This window comes from Rhinopithecus roxellana, chromosome 6, assembly GCF_007565055.1.
Source record: "Rhinopithecus roxellana isolate Shanxi Qingling chromosome 6, ASM756505v1, whole genome shotgun sequence".
NCBI lineage: Eukaryota > Metazoa > Chordata > Mammalia > Primates > Cercopithecidae > Rhinopithecus > Rhinopithecus roxellana.
In genome coordinates, this window is record NC_044554.1 from 141288388 (window position 1) to 141309828 (window position 21441).

The 21441-nt window shown below is 35.8% G+C and overlaps 1 protein-coding gene across 1 annotated transcript in view; it reads right to left on the bottom strand.

Moving 5' to 3' along the window:
* AGMO (alkylglycerol monooxygenase) overlaps positions 1 to 21441 on the bottom strand; it is a 372156-nt gene that overhangs the window by 233131 nt on the left and 117584 nt on the right. Inside the window, exon 4 of the mRNA XM_010370787.2 lies at positions 6892 to 6995. Within this exon, the coding sequence (XP_010369089.2) occupies positions 6892 to 6995 (104 nt within the window). The remainder of the gene's footprint in view (positions 1 to 6891; positions 6996 to 21441) is intronic.

A 21441-nucleotide genomic window follows, 5' to 3' on the forward strand; every position in this document is an offset into this window, starting at 1 on the left:
CTTCTACATAATATTCTACCTACGACTTCCTCCATTGCAAAATTTTATTCATTACAGATTTGCTTCAAGCTTTATTTCTTCTATGAAGCTTTCCTTGACCCATAGCAGTTCTCAGTGCAAACACTTCTCTCTAAAACCTTCAAAATTTGTGGCAATGACTGCTCGCTTACATGACTCCCTCCAAGCAAAACCATCACCTTGAGAACAAAAGCTCACTTCTTACTTATCATTATATCCCCAACCTCTGCCACCATGATTGGCCTTGCTAGTCAAAAGTATATATGGAAAAAAATGAGTGATGCACTATCAAAATAAGAACAATGACAAATAAAGGAGTTTACATTTTTAGCCACTTGTATATTTTAAATATGTGGCAACTTCAGAGAGAACTCAATCTGCTTCCTCTTGTTTATCATTCATTAGGAGGACTGCAAATAACGATCAAATCTCTGAAAAGAAAAACACCGAAAATCAGAGAATAATTTTAATTTTTACCAAATTTCAAAATGACTTTGAATATTTCTATAAGCTACAGAATAATTAATTCCATTTTCCTGATGCATGCTAGCATTAGTCTTTGATACTAGCAATGATTCAAACTATCCAAGAGTCACATTTCTTTAATGGACATAAACTTTGTCTTATTAGTCATTGTTAAATGCTGGATGAGGGTGAAGAAGGAATGCCTTGGAGTTCCGAGGCAAAGTTCTGAGAGAAGTTTTGTTTCTTTACTTCATGGGGGCTTAATGCATGCTTTCCTTCTGTGACAAAGAGTTATGAGAATTTATCCCCAGTGCATTCAAATGCATTACATCAAAGTTGTTAGTTTCTTAAATCTTTATTTGTTCACATTTGTCTTCATATAACTCCAACTCCCACATATTGAAAAACAGTCTTTGCTTATGTAGTTTGGCAGGGAGTACAATGTAATAAAAAGATCTGAGATTTCACTAAGTTTTCTCTGCAGTCTTATATGTAATATAAAAATAATATCACACATAAGAATCATACTTGATATATTTCAGAGAATTTCCACACTCATAAAGTGATCTTCAAAATAACCACATGAGGAGGCAGAGTAAATATTAAGAGGTCTATTTCATATGCAAAATCACTGAGACTCAAACATTAATTTGTTGGTTCAAATTAGCAAAGTGAGTAAACAGCTAAACTAGCGTGGGACTCAGTTTTCTTTATTTCTAGTCAATTGCTATTTACTGTTTCCTAAATATAATGAATATATTTTAAATTATGCTCAAATATAATAAGATCTTCTTTGATTTATATGTTCTCTATATGATAATGTAATAATGGCTTTATGAGATTTTCATAATTTGATGTCATAATTGTATTTTTTTTTTTTTTTTCCAGAAAGAGGGTCTTGCTCTGTCACGCAGGCTGGAGTGCAGTGGAGCCACCACAAATAACTGTAGCCTCGACCTCCGGCGACTAAGTGATCCTCACATCTCACTCAGCCTCCTGGGTAGCTGGGACTACAGGCGTGCACCACCACACCTGACTAATTTATTTTATTTTTTGTAGACACAACATCTTGTGATATCGCCCAGGCTGGTCTTGAACTCCCAGGCTCAAGCAATCTGCCTGCCTCAGCCTCCCAAAGTACTGGGATTATAGGCGAAAGCCATCACACCCAGCCCAGTTGTATTTATTTTTTCTCATGGTGGGTAAAATTTACCTTTTTTAAGGTTGCTAATATATTATAAACATATTGTGCTAAATCTTATAAAATTAATTTCAGTACCAACCTAGAGAAAAAAGCAATTTTAAAGGTGAAAAGACATGACAGGACTAAAAAATTCACTCACTCTAATAATTTAAATTAAGTGCATTTGTCATTAATTTATTATGCTTTTGAGAGAAATACTAAATTCTTAGAAGGCAGATAGCTCACTATTTTCTGTTCAATACTAACTTTATAGATAAAACAAATATGTTCAAATATATTTTATTGCAAAAGGTAAATAAAGTATATATCCTATACTGTAATTTTTGGAGTGTCTGTTAAATAAAAATATTTAAATGAATGACAAATTTAAATTATTTAACACATTGTACTCTTTATTAGTTTCACATTGGCCTGACCCTAGTTAATTTAGCAAAAATATTTCCATTGCCAAATTTATTTTGACAACCATAACAGTTTTTATTTCATTCATCTATGTAATATACATTTCTTAACCACTAATTCTTTAGTAGACATATATACTAGGTATACAGTAGTGAAAAGTAGATTAATTTCTTTTAAAGTTTATAGGCCACCATAAATAACAATAATGAAAAGTGTTAAGTTCTACAATAGATAAATGCAAGGGTTTTATGGAACCAAACAAACAAAATCCAAAATCCTCCCCAGGGGCAGTGTAACCCCTAGGTGCATGCTTGTAATCCCACCAGTTTGGGAGGTCGAGGCAGGTGAATCACTTGAGGCCAGGAGTTGAAGTCCAGCCTGGGCAACATGGCAAAATGCCATCTTTACAAAATACACAAAAATTAGCTGGGTATGGTGGTGCCCACCTGTAATCCCAGCTACTCAGGAGGCAGAGACAAAAGAATCGCTTGAACCCAGGAGATGGAGGTTGCAGTGAGCTGAGACACACATTGCATTCCAGCCTGGGCGATAGAGTGACACTTTGTCAAAAAAAAAAAAAAAAAAAAAAAATTCTTTTTTGGAAGGATAGAACAATCAGAGGTAAAGGGAAAATAATTTTCCAGGCAGAGGTAATGTCTTGTGCAAAGAAATACCAATGCATTATGGCACGGTAGATTGAGAGAAGTGAAAATCGTTAAATTGGAGATGGGACGACAATGGAGTGTGTAGAACATGAAACTGAAGAGACAGAACCAAGTTTTGACTAGTTCTGCATGTGATAAGGAGTCTATTATATTCCTTTATCTAAGCTATAGGCAGATTTAGCTTCATTTGAGTGGTGGTCTGAAAAGGAAACAGTGGGTAAGGGGTTGAGAGATAAAGAACGAAAAAATGAAGAGTTTCTTTAGGATAATATCCAATTAAAAGTAATATTGGCTGATACATCTATTGCTCTTTATAATACTCTAGGATTCCCAGGAAACAGTGTCTATTGTTGATGGCTCATTCTAATATTTTTCTATAGTAGATACATAATGTATAGTGGCTCTGAGTATAAACATGTACACATGTACATGTAGCTGTGTTTTTTATTAACTTTATTTTATAATACTTTGGTATTTTCAGAAGTGCCGCAATAAAAACAACTCTCCTAAAGTGTCATCCTGTATCCTTCACTTGGTTTCCCCTATTGCTAGCACATTGTTATGCTGCATTTGCCACAACTAAGAAACTCACAGGTACGTTAGTATTAACTGAATTCCACAGTTTATTTAGATTTTACTAGTTGGGATTTTGTATATTTAATCTCTAATGTTCTTTTTCTGTTTTAGGGTTCCATCCAGATGCAGTATTTTTTCACGCACTTCAGTGGCTTTGCTTTGAATATAAAATTTCAGCCTTCAAGTACTTTATGTATAATGTCAGCAAAAATGAAGTTATAATCCTGACACTGTTATATTTTATATGACATCCATGAATTTAAACACATTTTATTATTATTTTATTATTAGCAAATTGGATAGAGTATCATTCTTAAGGCATTATAGTAAGATGTATAATCAAAGATTGAAGTGGCATGCAAAACCATATATTGCAGTGTATATGCAGTAAAGAAGTCTCACTTAAAATGACACTCTATCAATAGCCCTCCCTTTTGGTGAGTAATATTAAGCTTAAAATTGGCTTAAAATGCAAATAATATGGTTAGAAATTCTAGAAAGTTGAATTCTTATGTGTAACTTCTTCAAAAGTTCTGCTGCTTTAATTTTCTTAGTAATATGGAAGAAATATACTTAATTTCATATTTCAATGTGAAATGAGCTTAATTTCACATTTCATTTCACAAATCAATTTTCTTTTCAAAGATGTGGCCCATTTATTATTTGTTCTAAAATATATTGTTACCTTGGTAACTGCCAAATTATAGGCCTTATGTAACAATGTTGGTGAGGAAAATCTTAACAAATGACTCAACAAAAATGAGGAGACCTGAAGTGTGCTTTATAATTTTGATGTCTAGAAAGTCCTCTTACAAGCCTTTAACCATCGCAGGCCCTTAAAACATCTCTCCTATCTTCCAAGGGACCTAGAAATGCTAGGTTAGAATCCAGGCTGACTTACAATCCCTGTATCTCGTTTCCCACCATGCACGTTCCCACATTGCCCTTCCAAAAATATTTAGCAGCTTGTCATGCATTCTCAATGTTCACTTCCTTATTCAGCACATTCCGTAACAACATGGCATGAGTTTGTAAAGACAAATTATTCTGGCAATATAACAAGTGTGAGCCTCATTTTACATAGATTTTTGCTGCTTTGTTACTTTGTATGCATTGACTTAATAAAGAAAAGTACACAAGAGAAGCCAAGATAGAGATTACAATAAACTGGACTCAAGCTCCAACCTGGCATTGTTCAATACCGATGTCATGGGCTTCTTTTAGATTCATATTTATAGTTTCGAAAATAGATGACTTAAATATATCATCTCCAAGATTTCTTCTAGTTCTGAAGTCAATGATGCTCTGATAATTTTTCCCTTTGATAATTCCTCAGGTAATTAATGAACTGCATTGATTTCCCCGGAGAAACTTCAAACGCAGCTATTTCCTTTATTGGAGGCTTTCTCTCTGAAAATGCAACTACTGGAGATTTCAATTGTCTTTAATAAAAGATTAATATGCAAGTTAGAAGACAGTAAAGATTTTGGAGACTGTTATTTTCATTAGCCATATATCCAGCCTATATTTTTGGCCTTTTGAAAAGCTGTATTAACGCAGCAATTTTTTAAGAAGGAGGAATGAACAGTACCCCTTTCCTCCATCACAGGCTCTGTTTTTCCCTTCATTAACTGCCCTGAAGCCTTAGTCCAATCTTGAACTATGCAGCTGTAAAACAGGCAGTGATTTTGTTTGTATTTACTCATCCAGAGTTCCAGCACAACCTATAGGTTATGAATATATACATATTTCCTTTCCACGTATATTGCTTAGAAGTGTTTCTGGAATTGAATAGTGCCTTCCCTACCCAAATTCACATGTTGAAATCTGAGTCCTGAAACTCTCTAAGTGTGACCTTATTTTGAAATAGGGTTGTTGTAGAAGTAATTAGTTAATATGTGGTCATGCTGGAGTATGGTGAGTCCCTAAACCAATATGCCTGGTATCCTCCCAAAAAGGAAATTTGGACAAAGAAACAGGAAGAATGCCATGTGAAAATAAGAATTATGTTGTCACAAGCCCAGAAAGAACCAGAACCTAAGAGAGAGAACCAGAAAAGATCTTTTCCTCACACCTTTAGAGGAGCATTGCTTTGGCAATACCTTGATTTTGACTTGTAGCCTCCAGAATTGTGAGATAATAAATTTCTTTTTTTCTAAGCTACACAGTTAGTAATATCTTCTTATTGCAGCTCTAGCAAAATAATAGAAGCATCATCCCAGGTCTATGGTATGGGAGTTTGGGGTTGAATTTCTGTTAAGATCCATTCCAGGAAATGTATTAGTGCCATCCCTGGCTTATAGATTTGTTTTGCCTATGCTGCTGTTTGGGTTAGCACCCATGCCAGTGTATTTTTCTCTGACTTATAATACATCTGGTTTCAAGTACTTGGCTTTATCATTTACTAGCTGTGTAATTAACCTCACTGATCTTCAGTTCCCTGAGAATGATAATACTTGATCTAGAGAACCATAGGCTTATTTATGAGGATCAGGAGAGATAACATAAGTGAAAAACAATATGGAGGCAGGTAGAAGAGCATTAGAGTGCAGAGATTAAGATCAAGGGTCCTGGAACCAGGCTGCAGGAGTTTAAGTTCTACTTTTTCCTTTATTAGTTGTGTGACTGAACTATAGACTCAGCTCTTCTATTTTAAAATAAGAGCTATAATAATTCCTGTGTGTGAAGGCTGTTGTGAAGATGAAGTAAGTCAATATATAAAGAGATTTTAGAAGAGCGGCACATGGAACATACTCATTAAATGGTATCTAACAAAAGTGCCTTGCAAAGTATTTTCAACCATGCAAATGTTTGATCATTATAATTTAGAGTTAAGAAATAGCTTATTGACTTTACACACCAATAAGTATACATGATTACTGATTTTACACATCAGTTACTCTGACTTTCTAGCTCACTGTTCAACATACATTTCAGTATCATGTATTTTCATAACCAAGAAGAGCTAAGCAAGGATGATGACAAAAAAAGGGATGTTATCAAGTAGATCAGGGTTTCCCCATGAGTCAAAAGAACTCTACAAGTAGAGACTATTTCTGGTATTCATTAATCTTGTCATTTCCTTGTGTGAGAATATTTTAGAGCCAAACATTTTTGGATCATGTTATTGATCTAATATGATAACAAAAAGCAAAGCATTCAAGTAGATTTTAGAGAATTAGTTTAAAAAAAATCTTTTAAAAATTTTTACTGAAAACTTTGTTTACATGTATTTGAATGGAGATACCTTATCCATACATCACCCTCCTGGGTTACAGTAAATTAAAAAATAGTCATTCTGCTTTCTCACATTGCCATATACTTTGAGTTTCTGGGTCAAATAAAATACTTCTATTGACAAACAGTATTTGCTTCATGTGTGTCTGGCCTCACAGAAGGAAAAGAAAGATTTTAGCATCTGGCCTTACAGAGAAGAAAGAAGCATTTTAGTAAAACACCTTGTAATGGTTTTTTTTTTTTTTTTTTTTTTTAGGAAATAGAAATAGCTGAGACTTAAAAACAAATTAGAGTACCATGTTTGTTCCATTTCATACAACTTACCCAGGAAGTATATAACTGGAGGACAGACTGTCTCAGTGCTGTGGATAAGTTATAGTCTTCAGAACTATGATGTGTTTGGTGTCCGGCCCACATAATATTAACTTCTGCAAAACACATAATTTGCAATGAGCCATGAGAATAAGAACAAAGCAACTTTCATCTTCAGTTATGCATGCTGCTCTGTTGAGTGAGGAAAAAAAATCTGGAACATCTCTGCAAAAGCTGGCCCATATAATTATAATTAAAATATGCTGCCTGAAATAATTTTTGGAACCAAAGACTGTACGCATTGTAAATAAATAAAAATGAAAGCATAGCCAATAAATATGTATAGTTTATATGTTATAATTAAATGCCTCCAACAAGCTGACATTAATTACAAAATTTACACTTTGCTAACATATTATAATATGACAGATTATAAAAGCTAGCTGATAATGTTGTGACAATACACTCAATGGATAGTGATGATTTTTCAGCATGTGATAACGTGTTTCTAACTAAAGAAAAATGATCTGATGGGAGAAATTGGTATGAAAATTTTGGAATAAAATATTAATGAAATTGTTTCCTCATGGCTTTCTGAGAAGTCTCAAAATCTGTTGGAATAAGAAGCAAAGCATAGCATAGTAGTATTTTGCACTAAGGTCTCAGGTATTCTTTTATTTATAAAAATATATTAGCTAACAGTTACCTATGGTTTTCCCATACCTTACCAAAATACTAAACCATTTCTAAATTTTCCCACACAGTTTTATTTGTGTTCATAAAAAAAGAAAATGATTGTTGTTTATTTTCATCAAGCACTGTACAGATTGCTCTCATACTGTCTTGGAATTCATACAGACTCCAAAGAAGAGTGGCTTTTTAAAAAAAAATTTTACAACCAATATGACACTGCGTTGATCCCCTAAGTAGCTGACACAGAATAGTACGAGTCGTTTTCTTATTCTGCCCATATTTCTAAATTGTGTTGCCATTTTTCATTTCCTAACAAAATCAGAGATCAAAATGTCACATTATACTCTGTTCAGTTTAAAAAAATATGTTCTTAGCTAAAGTAACTTATGTTTAGTCTTTTGCTATAAACCCACGAAATGGAATTAGCTATGTGACCTGATCATCATATTCTTGCCAGTATAGATTAGAAATTAAATCTTTGAGGCTTGGATGTATAGGAACTAAACAGTGAACCTAGAACTGGAAATACCAAGTTAATTGTCTTTGCATTTACCGTATACTGACAGTTAAAATGCATGGTACATAGCAGAATAATTTTAGAATTTTTTATGAAAATTATGATCATATATATATATATATATTCAATCTGGGTAAATTTTGGCCATTGCTTTCAAAATGAAAGTTCTCTGAATAGTCTGTGTAGAGAATTACCAAACAAAATTGTTAAACAAAAGTCTTAGTAAACAAATGATAGCTTATAGATATAAGAAGGACTTAATTCTGTATAATAAGGAATATTATAAACAGAATTATGGTTAATCTTATTATGAACAGATTACAAATGCCATTTTTATTAAAGTCATATATTTTTCAGTGGAACATGTATTGTCATCAACCATCAGCAGATACACAACTTAGATCCCAATTGGTTGGGATCATTTGTAGGATTATTTTAATCATTTGTAGGAATGACATTGTATTTCTCTGCTAGCATTAAGGAAATTATTCTTACACAAAAGAGAACTACTTCACCATAATGACTTCTAAAAATATCCAGTTATAATCTTTGAAATAACATAGAACCAAATTATCTGGTTTATTGATAAGCCTAATGGCTGTACCTAAGAAATATACTCTTGTGGTACTTTGTATCTTCAGATGTTAAGTGAAAGTTGATTAAGAGGTAATAAATTTGATGAATCCCCTAAAGGTTAAAAACCGGTTACAAATAGAGATCTTGAAGTAATCTAAACACCATTTTCTCTTTAGAACATACACACGGCAGAACATTTTATAACTTGTGACTTATAAACCTTCATTAAAAATCAATACATTGTCTAGTTTTTGACCTGTCAGGATTTTTTTTTTATATCATTCTAATGCATCCACAAAATGAGTTAACAAGAGGATGAGCTAATCAGACGAGGTTCCATTAGAGAGTCATAATATATATTGGGAGCCACTTCCTCGTACCCTCTACAGAAGCTAAACGGTGAAACAAAGAATCCACAAAGGTGGAGGTTAACGATCTATCTCTTTAGTTGTTTCAAAAGCATTTACTTCCTATCACAAACTGTGTGTAACACAAGCCTCATTCAATGAGGTACAGCTGTACAAACAGGGCACAGTAACAGGATCCTACTGCCTCACCTTATTTTCAGAATTGGTAAAAAAACAAGGAATAGTGAATTTCTTTCATAGTCTATATTCAGCTTATTGGAGGTAAATTATTTTCACAAAAGCCATTATAAAAATGCATTTTATGGAAAGTTATTCCAGTAGTTCTTTTGTGAACAAAATGAGAAACACTTAACAGTGCATTTATATGATCATCTTTCCTAATACTTGAATTGATGAATTATCTGTTTTAAGAAGTGAAAACAAATATTAAGGAGGAGAAAAAGATATTATTGAGAATAAACTTCTCTCTGTGAAAGACTTCATATAATTATACATTCTGTTCAGTAATATTTTTCTTTTTCTATAAGCAAATTATAGATTATATTAATACATGTATGTTATAATTTTCAATGATATAATTAGAAATTATTATGCTGCTTTCTAGTGCCAAATGTAATTCTGTATATTTTATTAATATATTGGCCAACACTTTCATTCATTTGGTCAACATTTTATGTAGTGTGTGTGTGTGGTCTGTGTTGTATTTTTGAATTTCCTTTTCAATATTTTTATGAAGATATAACTTACATACAACAAAATCCATCTTCTTTTAATGTTCAGTTCTATGAGATTTTAACAAATGCAGTTGTTTAATGATTACTGCAATCTAGATACAGAACAATTTTACTACCCCAAGGAGTTCCCCCACTGCCTTTTTGTGGTTGTGGTAGTCAGACTTCAAGATGGTTTCCTGTTTCAGATAATTCAAGTTCTGGACTTTAAACTGATAATGCAGTGGAATGAAACTTTTGGGAACAGGGAAGAAGTGAGTGTCTTTTGAATGTGGGAGAAATATGAATCACTGAGGTCCAGAGGGCTAACTAGGCAACACAGCCTCTAGAATGGCCCCCAGTGATTCCTGTCCAACGGTATTCACGCCTTTTATAATCTCCTATCTTTGAGTGTGAGCTAAATTTAGTGACTTTCTTCTAGTAAACAGAAATTTAGCAAAGATGATGGCATGTCACTTCTGATACCAAGTTTAAAGAAGACAGTAGCTTGTGTCTTGGGTGTCCTCTCTTATACGCAAACACTCTCTAAGAAAAAGCTGGCTATCTTGTTATGAGCTCCCTTTGAAGAAATACATATGTCAGGGAAGTGGGCTAACCAGCCAGCAAGGAACTAAGCTCCTCAGTCCAAGCCCCCTGAAGAACTGAATTCTGCCAACAACCATGTAAGAGAGTTTGGATGCAGATCCTTCTCCATGTGAGCCGTCTAATGACACTGCGGTCTGCAAAGAGCTGAACCGACTAGCAGCAACCTACTGAAAGAACTTGAACCAGAGACATTCACCTAAACTATGCCCCAATTTCTAACCCACAGAAACCAGGAGATAATAAACGTTTCTTGTTTTAAGCTCCTAACTGGTTACAAGCAATAGATAATTAATGCAGTGGTCAAAAACCCCTCACTCCCACCCCCACCCCATTCTCAGTCGCTAGCATCCAATGATTTGTTTCCTTTCCTTTTAGTTTTGCCTTTTTAAGTGTATCCTATCAATAACATCATACAGTATTTTTAGCCTTTTGAGTCTGTTGTCTTTTTTCATTTTGCATAATGCATTAAAGATCCCTCCATTTTGCTGTTTATATGAGTTTTTCCTTTTTATCATTAGTATTCCACTTGAATGACTATATCACAATTTCGTTTTGCTTTTATCTATTCACTAGTTGAAGAGCATTTCAGTTGTTTCCAGTTTTTGACAGATAAAACTTCTATCAAGTAGTTATTATAGAGGTTTTCTGTGGGCATGAGTTTTTATTTCACATGGGTAAATACATAGGCGTGGGATTATTCAGCTGTACGATATGCCTACATTTAGCTTAAGAAGCTATCAAATTGTTTTCCAAAGTGGCTATGCCTTTTATTATTAGCATCAGCAGTGTGTGAGAGTCCAAGTTGCTCCACATCTCTGGCAGCACTTGACATCATTAATTTTATTTGTATTTATTTGACAGCCATTATAATAGGTATGCAGTGGTATCACGTTGAAAATTTAATTTACATTGCTGTAATGACAATAGCTCTATGTATCTAATTACCATCTATGTATCTTCTTTTTGAAGTGTCTATTCAAAATTTGTGCCCATATTTTAAATGAGTTGTTTTCTTAAGTTTTGAGACATCTTTGTATCTTCTGCATACAAGTCCTTTATTAAACATGTGATTTGCATTTATTTTCTTCCAGACCATAGCCTTTTTAAAATAGTGTCATATAAAGAACAAAAGTTTTAATTTTCATAAAATCCAATTTATATACTTGACAGTTTTATTTAGCTTTTTAGTGTATATAACAAAAAACAAAGGAAATTTTTGAGAAATTTTTCAGAAAAATGAGAAATATCTAAATATCCAGAATCGAACCCTCCTACATATATTAAATATCTAAAATGCACCTTAAAAATATGTTCTCTCATATCTTGTCATCTATGAAATGAAGGGAAGTGATCCTTTATGTTAATTCAAGACATAAAGACAAGTCTACAAGAAATTTTCACAGACATATAAGATAGCCATTTAACCTGGCTAACACGGTGAAACCCCGTCTCTACTAAAAAATATAAAAAAACTAGCCAGGCTAGGTGGCAGGCGCCTGTAGTCCCAGCTACTCGGGAGGCTGAGGCAGGAGAATGGCGTAAACCCGGGAGGCGGAGCTTGCAGTGAGCTGAGATCCGGCCACTGCACTCCAGCCTGGGAGACAGAGCGAGACTCCGTCTCAAAAAAAAAAACAAAAAACAAAAAACAAAAAACAAAAAAACAAAAAAAAAGATAGACATTTAATTCCCAACAGTGGGCAGGCCAAGAAGTCTTGGGGCAATGTTGGAATGATGATGTTGGTTTCACTCATAATCTGGAAAACTCCCTAGTTATAAAGGAAGAAATACTATAGGCCTATTTGCAAAATGGTAGTGATGTTTGACACCACTAAAAGCATATTACAAGCACTTTATGCAACATTTAGCATAGTGTACAATGACTATAGAACAGAAGAGCTATGCCTTAGTCCATTTTGTTCTGCTATAACAGAATACCTCAGGCCGGTGAATTTGTAATAAACAGGAATTTATTTTTCACAGTTCCTGTGAAAGTTCAAGATCAAGGCACTGGTAGGTTACAGTTCAGTTTCTATGCTTTGAAGATGGCATCATGAATGCTGATTCCTTCTAAGTGGAAGAACGCTGTATTTTCCCAAGACAGAAAAGCAAAAGAGAGTGAACCCCTTTGCAAAAGCCCTTTTATAGGGGCATCAATTCTTTCTTGAGGGTGGAACTTTCATGACCTAAACACCTCCCATTAAGCCCCACCTCCTAACACTATTGCATTTGTGATTAAGTTTCTAAAACATGAATTCTGTAGGAGACAAAGAGTCAAACAATAGCGAGCTGCATGAGTCTAGAAATTATTTAATCCAAACTTTTGATTTTATAAATAATGAAAATAAAATTGAAAGGAAGAATGGAATAAAATGAGTTTTATTAAAGGAGAACTTTTTTTTTTTTTCATTTTTCTCTTTCTCAGCAGTGACTTATTTGATACACTCTCTCCTCTTTTGGATTTTGTCTTAATCCTTCAGAAATGGAGGTGACTGGGTCTAAGTATTCTCTGGGACAATCATGGCACATCTTTGGTAATTTCCAATAAGTAAAAGGCATTAAAGAGCTCAACACATGCTATTAAATGATAGTGCTAAATTTCTTGAATTGCAGCAACTGTCTTTAACAAGATATCTAAATATAAATATTGAGTTTTTAAGTTTATATTGAAAACAATCGTCCCTTCGAACTTGGAGATGCCCATAAAAATGAATCCTTTAAAAGTCTGTTTTGTTTTTTCTTAATAGCAAAGCATAGTTGATAAACAAATATAATAAATTGAGCCAAGTAAATGAAATAAAATTAGTAACAGACTCAAGCTACCAAACTAAAGTCTAACTCAAAACTATAATAGCCCATGAATAACAATAAATATATACTAATTTCTTTAACTATTCTCTATTCATTGAATGAGCTAGAAATGCCATCAATTTTATCATCATAACTTCATTCACTTCCTAAAGCAGCAAATACAGTTGGTGATGATAAAATAAATGGCATTGCTAATTCATTCAGTAAGTAGAAACTTTCGTCTTGTAATTTTTCTAATCTATCCTTGCTCATTTAATATCAGAACACAAATTGCTAAGTATATCTAAAACTACCAAATCAATTAGAATAAATTTGGTAAGTTGGCTGAGCCTCCATATTTTTGTTCAACACATTTTGTGTATAGCCATATGTTCAGCATCATACAAACTAGGCTTATGAAGGAGCAACCAAATTTTTTACTTTATTTTTTAATTTATTTTTTATTTTTTCAGACGGAGTCTCACACTGTAGCCCAGACTGGGGTGCAGTGGTGCGATTTCCGCTCACTGCAAGCTCCGCCTCCAGGGTTCACGCCATTTTCCTGCCTCAGCCTCCTGAGCAGCTGGGATTACAGGCACCCGCCACCATGCCCGGCTAATTTTTTTTGTTCTTGTATTTTTAGTAGAGACGCAGTTTCACTGTGTTAGCCAGGATGGTCTCGATCTCCTGACCTTGTGATCCACCCACCTCGGTCTCCCAGAGTGTTGGGATTACAGGCGTGAGCCACCGCACCCGGATGTTTGGCCACATGTAGACATTAAATAATCTCTCTACAAGAATAAGTTCCATGAGTCTTTAGGAGTCACTTTAGGATGGCACTAAAACTGTGACAAAAACTATACCGTCCCTTTATTGTATCCCGTAATCACACTTTAACACATTTTTTTCTTTTTAATTCGTGTTCAGATGGAAACTTTTAAGTTCTGGTATGCAGAATTTTTAAAAAGATGTCTCCATTTGTGTGACAATATTCTCTCAAAATTTAAACAAAATAAGACGATAGATTTTTAGTATGAAGTAAAAAGTACCTTAAGAATTTATCATCTCTTCAACCTAAACTTTTGTTTCCATACAATCCAAAAGCAAGAAATAATGTAGTGCTTATTGTCATTTGAATAAAATGCTTAAAAATCTAAATAATATTGATAACAATATTATTGGTAATAATAATAAATATCAGTGATTATAAAAACATAAAAGTAAGAATGTTTACCATGTAGTAGGCAATATTTAGAACACTTTACAGGCATTAACTCATATATTTCCCAGAATTGAACTAGAAGGTAGATATTTTTATAGTTCCCACTTTATAGATGAGGAAATGGAGATACAATAGTATTTAATAACATACATAATGATTACTCCTGTTACATATTAATAATTTTTTATTTGTTGCAGAGACTATATTTTCTAGCCCCTTATCACCTTGATGGGTTTATGGAACTGTTTCATCATTATGAAGTGTGAGGGACAATCACATGTTTTACTTTGAGTCAAGGTAAAGAACTGGTGTGCCTTCTTCACCATCTCTCTGTTCCTCTCTACAGCAATCAACATGATGAATATTTAGCAGAGAACACTAAAGCCCTAGGATATGCAAAGATACCAGGTGGAAGGATTCTGGGTCTCTCAATGACAGCATGGAGCAGAGTACTCCCTGACCCATACTGAACAAGGCTGTGAATGAAAAATAAATATTCATTGTGCTAATTCACTGGGATTTGCTATTGCTCAGTGAACTAACTGTAATACATCCTCACTATTTTTTTTATTAATACATATGAATGTGGTGCAATAACCACAAGTATCAGTGATTTATCAGTCTATCTTCTTCACTCAGTTTCTTACAGACTGTGTTCTATAGGGAAAGCACTTCATAGGAAACTAGTAAGCTGGTGCCTATGTTTCTGAAAGTAACTAACTAGCATAGCTCAAATTAACATATTTTCTTATCATCAACCTTCCAAAATTACTGCTGCAAAGAGACATCTATAGAAAATCGAGAACATGACCAGCCACGGTAGCTACGCCTGTCATCCCAGCACTTTGGGAGGCTGAGGTGGGCAGATCACAAGGTCAAGAGATCAAGACCATCCTGGCCAACATGGTGAAACCCCATCTCTACTAAAAATACAAAAATTAGCTGGGCGTGGTGGCATGTGCCTGTAGTCCCAGCTACTTGGAAGGCTGAGGCAGGATAACCACTTGGACCCAGGAAGCGGAGATTGCAGTGAGCCAAGATCGCACCACTGCACTCCAGCCTGGTGACAGAGTGAGATTCCGTCTCAAAAGAAGAAGAAAAAAAAAAAAAAATCCAGAACATATCCTGTAGCTTTTCCCTCCCTCCCATCCTTCTGCTACCTTGAATCATTCTTCACTTCGTTCTCTGCCTCTTGCCTTTGGCAGTTGTGTTTAATGAAACATGTCAAAGAAAGAAAAACAGGGCTCATATCTTATCAGTAGTGGCTGCAAGTCCCATTTCCATTGTCCTCTTACAGTGCCCACTTATTTTCAACTGTTTCTGGTCTTATACCCTTGTCCTTTGAGCGTCACTGTGCTTTGAAAAGCCCAAGTCTGGCTATTTGTTTTTCCCAAAATGTAGGTTAATTTTATTTTTGCGGCCCAAAGACCTACCATTATATTAGTTATGTGTGATTTTATCTTTCCCTTTACTACCTACAAATGTTAAGAATTGGGTAATACAGTGTGAAACATGCCAGATCAAGGAGCAAGAACAAGAACTTTTGAACTTTACCAGGAGCTCAGGCTAGGAACTGGGATGAGACCCTCCCCCACCGACCCTGTCTCTTGCTTCCACTCTCTCCCCACACTTTATCTAACCCCTTCCAAACTAGAGCCTTGTCCAAAACCACAAAACACCAAACCAGCTGTATTTTGAAAATAAATGTGTATTTCCCTTAGTCTGCCTTAGGCAAGTGAAAGAGAAAGTGAGAGAGGGTTTCTGATCTCACTGCAAAAACAGACAAAGAGAGATGCCTGTGGGCTTCCCAAGTTTAAGGACTAACAGCAGTCCCCTCTTAAAATATTATTGAATATGGTACTTATGTCCAATAAATACCAGTATTTCCATTTCATGATGAGTTATATGTCTTTATACAGGCAGATCTGAGAACACAAGCTCACAAACATGCATTTCGTTGAGAAAAGGTGCTTCAAATTCCTAAAAGCCAGTTTACAAACAAGATTCCTGAATACCACTCAGTCATAGGAGATTATTGCTCATATATATGTTTTGGAAACCAGAAAAGGGAAGAATGAAAGTGAATCCGTTAAGAGAAAGGAGAAATGAGGTACATTTTCTCAAGAAATTAATGAGACAGAGAAAAGCCACAATGTAATTTGTATATGCACACATACATTTTGTGTGTATTGTGCATTTCTGTGTGTATTTATGTGTAATTGCTAAGGTAGAAAAAACGGGTATAATAAACACTCATAGCTTCATCTTATTTTCCATGTTTAGGTGTTACAGATATGTAGTACGGTGCTCATGGTTTCACCTATGGGCAGATGAGAAACAAACTGTGTTGGTTATGTGTGAGAGCCGAGAGAGCTCCACATTATAGTCACCATTCAAAGCAGAGTGAGCTTTATTACATGTTGCCAGCCTCTGCAATACTTGCAACCCGGGAGATGAAGTCGTTGCCTACTAACCAAGAAAAAATGTGTAAAATTTAACTTTATTGACCAATCTATTACAAAGTTATATGTAAGGTTAATAGAAAGTAATGTTATGGATAAGACAGTCTGATTTCAAGTTATACTCCTCTTTCTCTTAGCTCCATCATTCCCATTTGTATCCATCGCCAGTCATTTGTGTGCTGATAATGGCCAATACCAAATAATTACCTAGATCTCTCGATTCGAACTTAGACTTCCTTAGCCCTAGGCCATGTGCCTAGTAATTTGTTAGGGGATCCTAAATAATATTTTTCATGGCGTGCATAAAGAGCTTTTCCTCCCTCAATAGAATATGTGTTATTTAAAACAAAGCATTCTAAAGTAGTATGAATACTGGAATTTCCAGAAATGTAACAGACCAGTGAAGAAAAGTTTTTGAATAAGGGAGATTACTACACTTCTCAAACATAAGGAAAACCAGTCGTGTACATAGGAAAACTGTCCTTCTCTGCAAAAGTGGTCATGATGAGATAAAAATACTTTGAAATAAAAGTTATCAGTACTACATTATAAAATAATTATGAATTTGACAGTTTTTATGTTGCCTGAAAATCATTTATCTACTTAATGAAACCAAATTCTGGTGCACTTTGTTCCTGGTTGTCAGCACTAACATTAACACCATGACTGGTTTTGGTGCAGTTAAGGATTTTATCATGCTTAAATACATTCAAAAGGAGTTCACATGCTTTACATAGATTGAAAGCAAGAAATCTTCCAAAGCATTTAATGACATGTATTTGGCAGCCATAATAACCTGAGTAGCACAATTAGGAGGCAGAAATCATGGGAGAACCGTCTTGATGTCTAATAGAGTTAGCAAGGATTGGCAAGCACTCTTACGACACTCCTCCCGTGCAGCACACTTGCCTGCGGTGAGACACAATGAATTTCTGCCATATTATATTTGGAAAAATCCTTTATATAATTTGTCTCCACAAGCTACAGAATCCATTTTGAAAGGAGACCAACATAAGGAAAGCGAAACAACCAGGAATTGTTAGCAAAAGACAAGAAAGTAGAAAAAAAAGAGCACTGAAATTACTAGGTAGAAAGTAACTACAATCTCTCTTCATTCCTCCCTAATGAGCCTCCTGAGTGGATGTATATTACCCCTGTCAACACAATCTTACCAGGATCTCTTTGCTACTAATAAGGATTCACTATTTGTCTTAATATTTGTCTTGGTGTTCTGAAACTAACTTTAGAACTTCATAGCAAATGAGTGTGGCTTTCAGAATAGAAACTTTCAGTGTTATTGAATTTGCAAGGAATAAGGCTGTGTCCAATGAAAGTGCCAGATTGGGCCGGGCATGGTGGCCTCATGCCTGTAATCCCAGCACTTTGGGAGGCCGAGGTGGGCGGATCACGAGGTCAGGAGATCCAGACCATCCTGGCTAACACGGTGAAACCTGGTCTCTACTAAAAGATACAAAAAATTAGCTGGGTGTGGTGGCAGGTGCCTGTAGTCCTAGCTACTCGGGAGGCTGAGGCAGGAGAACGGTGTGAACCTGGGAGACAGAGCTTGCAGTGAGCTGAGATCATGCCACTGCAGTCCAACCTGGGTGACAGAGCAGGACTACATCTCCAAAAAACAAAACAACAACAACAACAACAAAAAAAAAAAAAAAAAAAAAAGAAAGAAAGAAAAGAAAAGAAAGTGCCATATTGAATCAGAACTGAATAATGCCCTCATTGAAACAGGTTGGTCTATTCTTTGCTAATGATGTCATATAGATTAGCATTGTCAGTGGTCTTTGAAGAAGCAATCTGACCCTGTGATAGATTTCTGTCTGTGCATTTAGAAACTGTTGTTCCTCACTCTATTATTACCAATTATAGATGTTGTTATTTTGATAACTTAGTTTGTTCTTTCCTCTGTTCCTTTCATGGTACTCCTTAAATCTGAATGTATGTCTGGTTTTAAAGGCGGGATACCAGTGACTATCAGGTCTTGCTACAACAGGAGGAAGAGGTCTTATGTAATATTCTTTGACCTTTTGACATTGAGAGATGGAAGTTTTTATGTAGGAACATTTCCCCTATTATTCTAGTACAGGTAACCTCATATCCTACCCCTTTTATTCCCCAACCTTGACCCTTGAATGCCATTACATCCAAACCCAAATCTATTTACTAACTGAATTGATTCCCTTCTGCCCATGCTGGCTCTTTTTGTTTTTTGGTTTCATACTGATACAGGAGGAGGGCAGGGAAGTGCTGGGAAGGGAAAGGTGTGGTCCCTGGCAAGCGCTCCACCCCTGGGGCCTGTACCCACAGGCCTAGATGAGGACAGACACTCCTGCCTTCATGCCCAAATGTTGCGTTTCCCAAGACCACCTTGACCTGCCACACCCCCATCCTGTGCCTATAAAAATCCTGAGACCCTAGTGGGCAGAGACACAAGCAGCTGGACATCGAGAGGAACACACAAGTGGAAGAAGACACAAGCGGCTGGATGTCAAGAGGAAGGCACCAGTGTAAGAGCACACTAACAGTCGCTAGCAGGCACCAGGCCATCAACCAGCAGAATGATGCAGAGTTTGCCTGGGGAGGTCAGAGGGCAGCCCGGGCCGCTGAGTGGCCCGACTCCAGGGAAAACTAACTTCCCACTCCATCTCCCTTCTGGCTTCCCCATCTGCTGAGAGCTACTTCCACTCAATAAAACCATGCACTCATTCTCCAAGTCCACCTATGTTCTAATTCTTCTGGTACACCAAGGCAGGAAGTCCCGGGATACAGAAAGCCCTCTGTCCTTGTGATGAGGCATGGCGTCTAATTGAGCTGATAAACACAAGCTACCTATAGATGACAAAACTGAAAGAGCACATGGTAGCCCATGCCTACTGGGGCCTCAGGAGCTGTGAAGATTCACCCCTAGATGCTGTTGTGGGGTTGGAGCCCCACAGCCTGCCCATCTGCATGTTCCCCCTAGAGCTTTCAACAGCAGGGCACCAAAGAAGCAAGCCACGCCCCATCGCATGCCCTGCAAGGGGCCAAGGGAACTTCCCTTGTTTTAATACTTTGACTATTATACCATTAATTACTCCCCTCCTAACCCCCACCAAGATTTCATTATTGGTTTTCATCAATCCACTGTATTGTCAGCATCCTTCCTTTGCTGTTCTATAACTACTTCCCTAGATGGATGCCTTATTACCTCATTACCATTAACAGGTATTCAGTGAATGGTATCTGTGTATGAGATGTGCTGTCCATGTGGCACTCAAAATCTAGTGCAGGCATCAGCAAACTGTCACCATAAAACAAACCCTGCCTACCACCTGATTTGTACACCCAGAAAGCTAAGAATGATTTTTACATTTTCAAATACCTGAACTAAAATCAGAAGAGTGATAGTTTATGACACATAAATATTATATTGAAAAAATCTGTATCTTCCTCCTTCTCATGTAGCATTCTCTGAGCTTTTTGAACACTCTCAACACTTTCACGGTTCCTTCTCTTTGTGCCATCTGTCAAAATATTCTTCATCTTTCAAGAACTATTGCATATGTCATTTTCTTCAAGAAACTATCTTTAGTCCTCTTCAGCCAAAAGTGTTATGCAATGCTTATTATCCTTAGATAGACCCAAGGACAGTATTAACATTACTAATACTCTACTATTTTGTATCCACCACTATTTCACAAGCTTCTTAATGAGAGGGAACTTAATTTATTCATCTTCATTTTTTTCCACAGCATCTACCATTGTGTCTTTATATAGTATCGAGTATATTTGTCTTAATTAAACATATGCTAATCAGGTAAAATTGGTTCATATCAATGATCAATAACCCAATCACACTATTTTATTTGCTAAATATATGCATTTTTGTTAGCAAAACCATTCCTTTTTGTAATATTCCTTTCCCTTTACACTGATTCCTTCTCCCTAATTTCAGTTATATCCAAACATTCCACTTTGGAAAAAATGTTCGCTTTACCCTCCCATTCCCTAATTTGTTTTTATCTCCAGCATGAGAAAAGAATGAACTTTTTACTCCCTTACCTCCCATTCTTTCTTAAGCTCATTGTTAATGTCACTTGAATCTTTCCAAAGCAATTATTGGCCTTCTTGCAAAAACCAAAGGCCACCCTTTAGATGCGATTCTATTTGAACTTTCTAAAACATTTGACCACTTCTTCCGTTTTGAAAAATCTTTTCCTTTGGCGTGAGTAACATTCCTTGCTCCTGGTTCTCCTCCATCTCTGCTCCAACTGGGTGCATTTCCGTGATTTCTTCCTTTGTTCTCATCTGACTTTTAAAGATCAACTCTTACGTTTATTGATTTGCGAATGTTGAACCAGCCTTGCTGGTTTGATGTGCTGCTGAATCCGGTTTGCCAGTATTTTATTGAGGATTTTTGCATCGATGTTCATCAGGGATATCGGTCTAAAATTCTCTTTTTTTGTTGTGTCTCTGCCAGGCTTTGGTATCAGGATGATGTTGGCCTCATAAAATGAGTTAGGGAGGATTCCCTCTTTTTCTATTGATTGGAATAGTTTCAGAAGGAATGGTACCAGCTCCTCCTTGTACCTCTGGTAGAATTCAGCTGTGAATCCATCTGGTCCTGGAC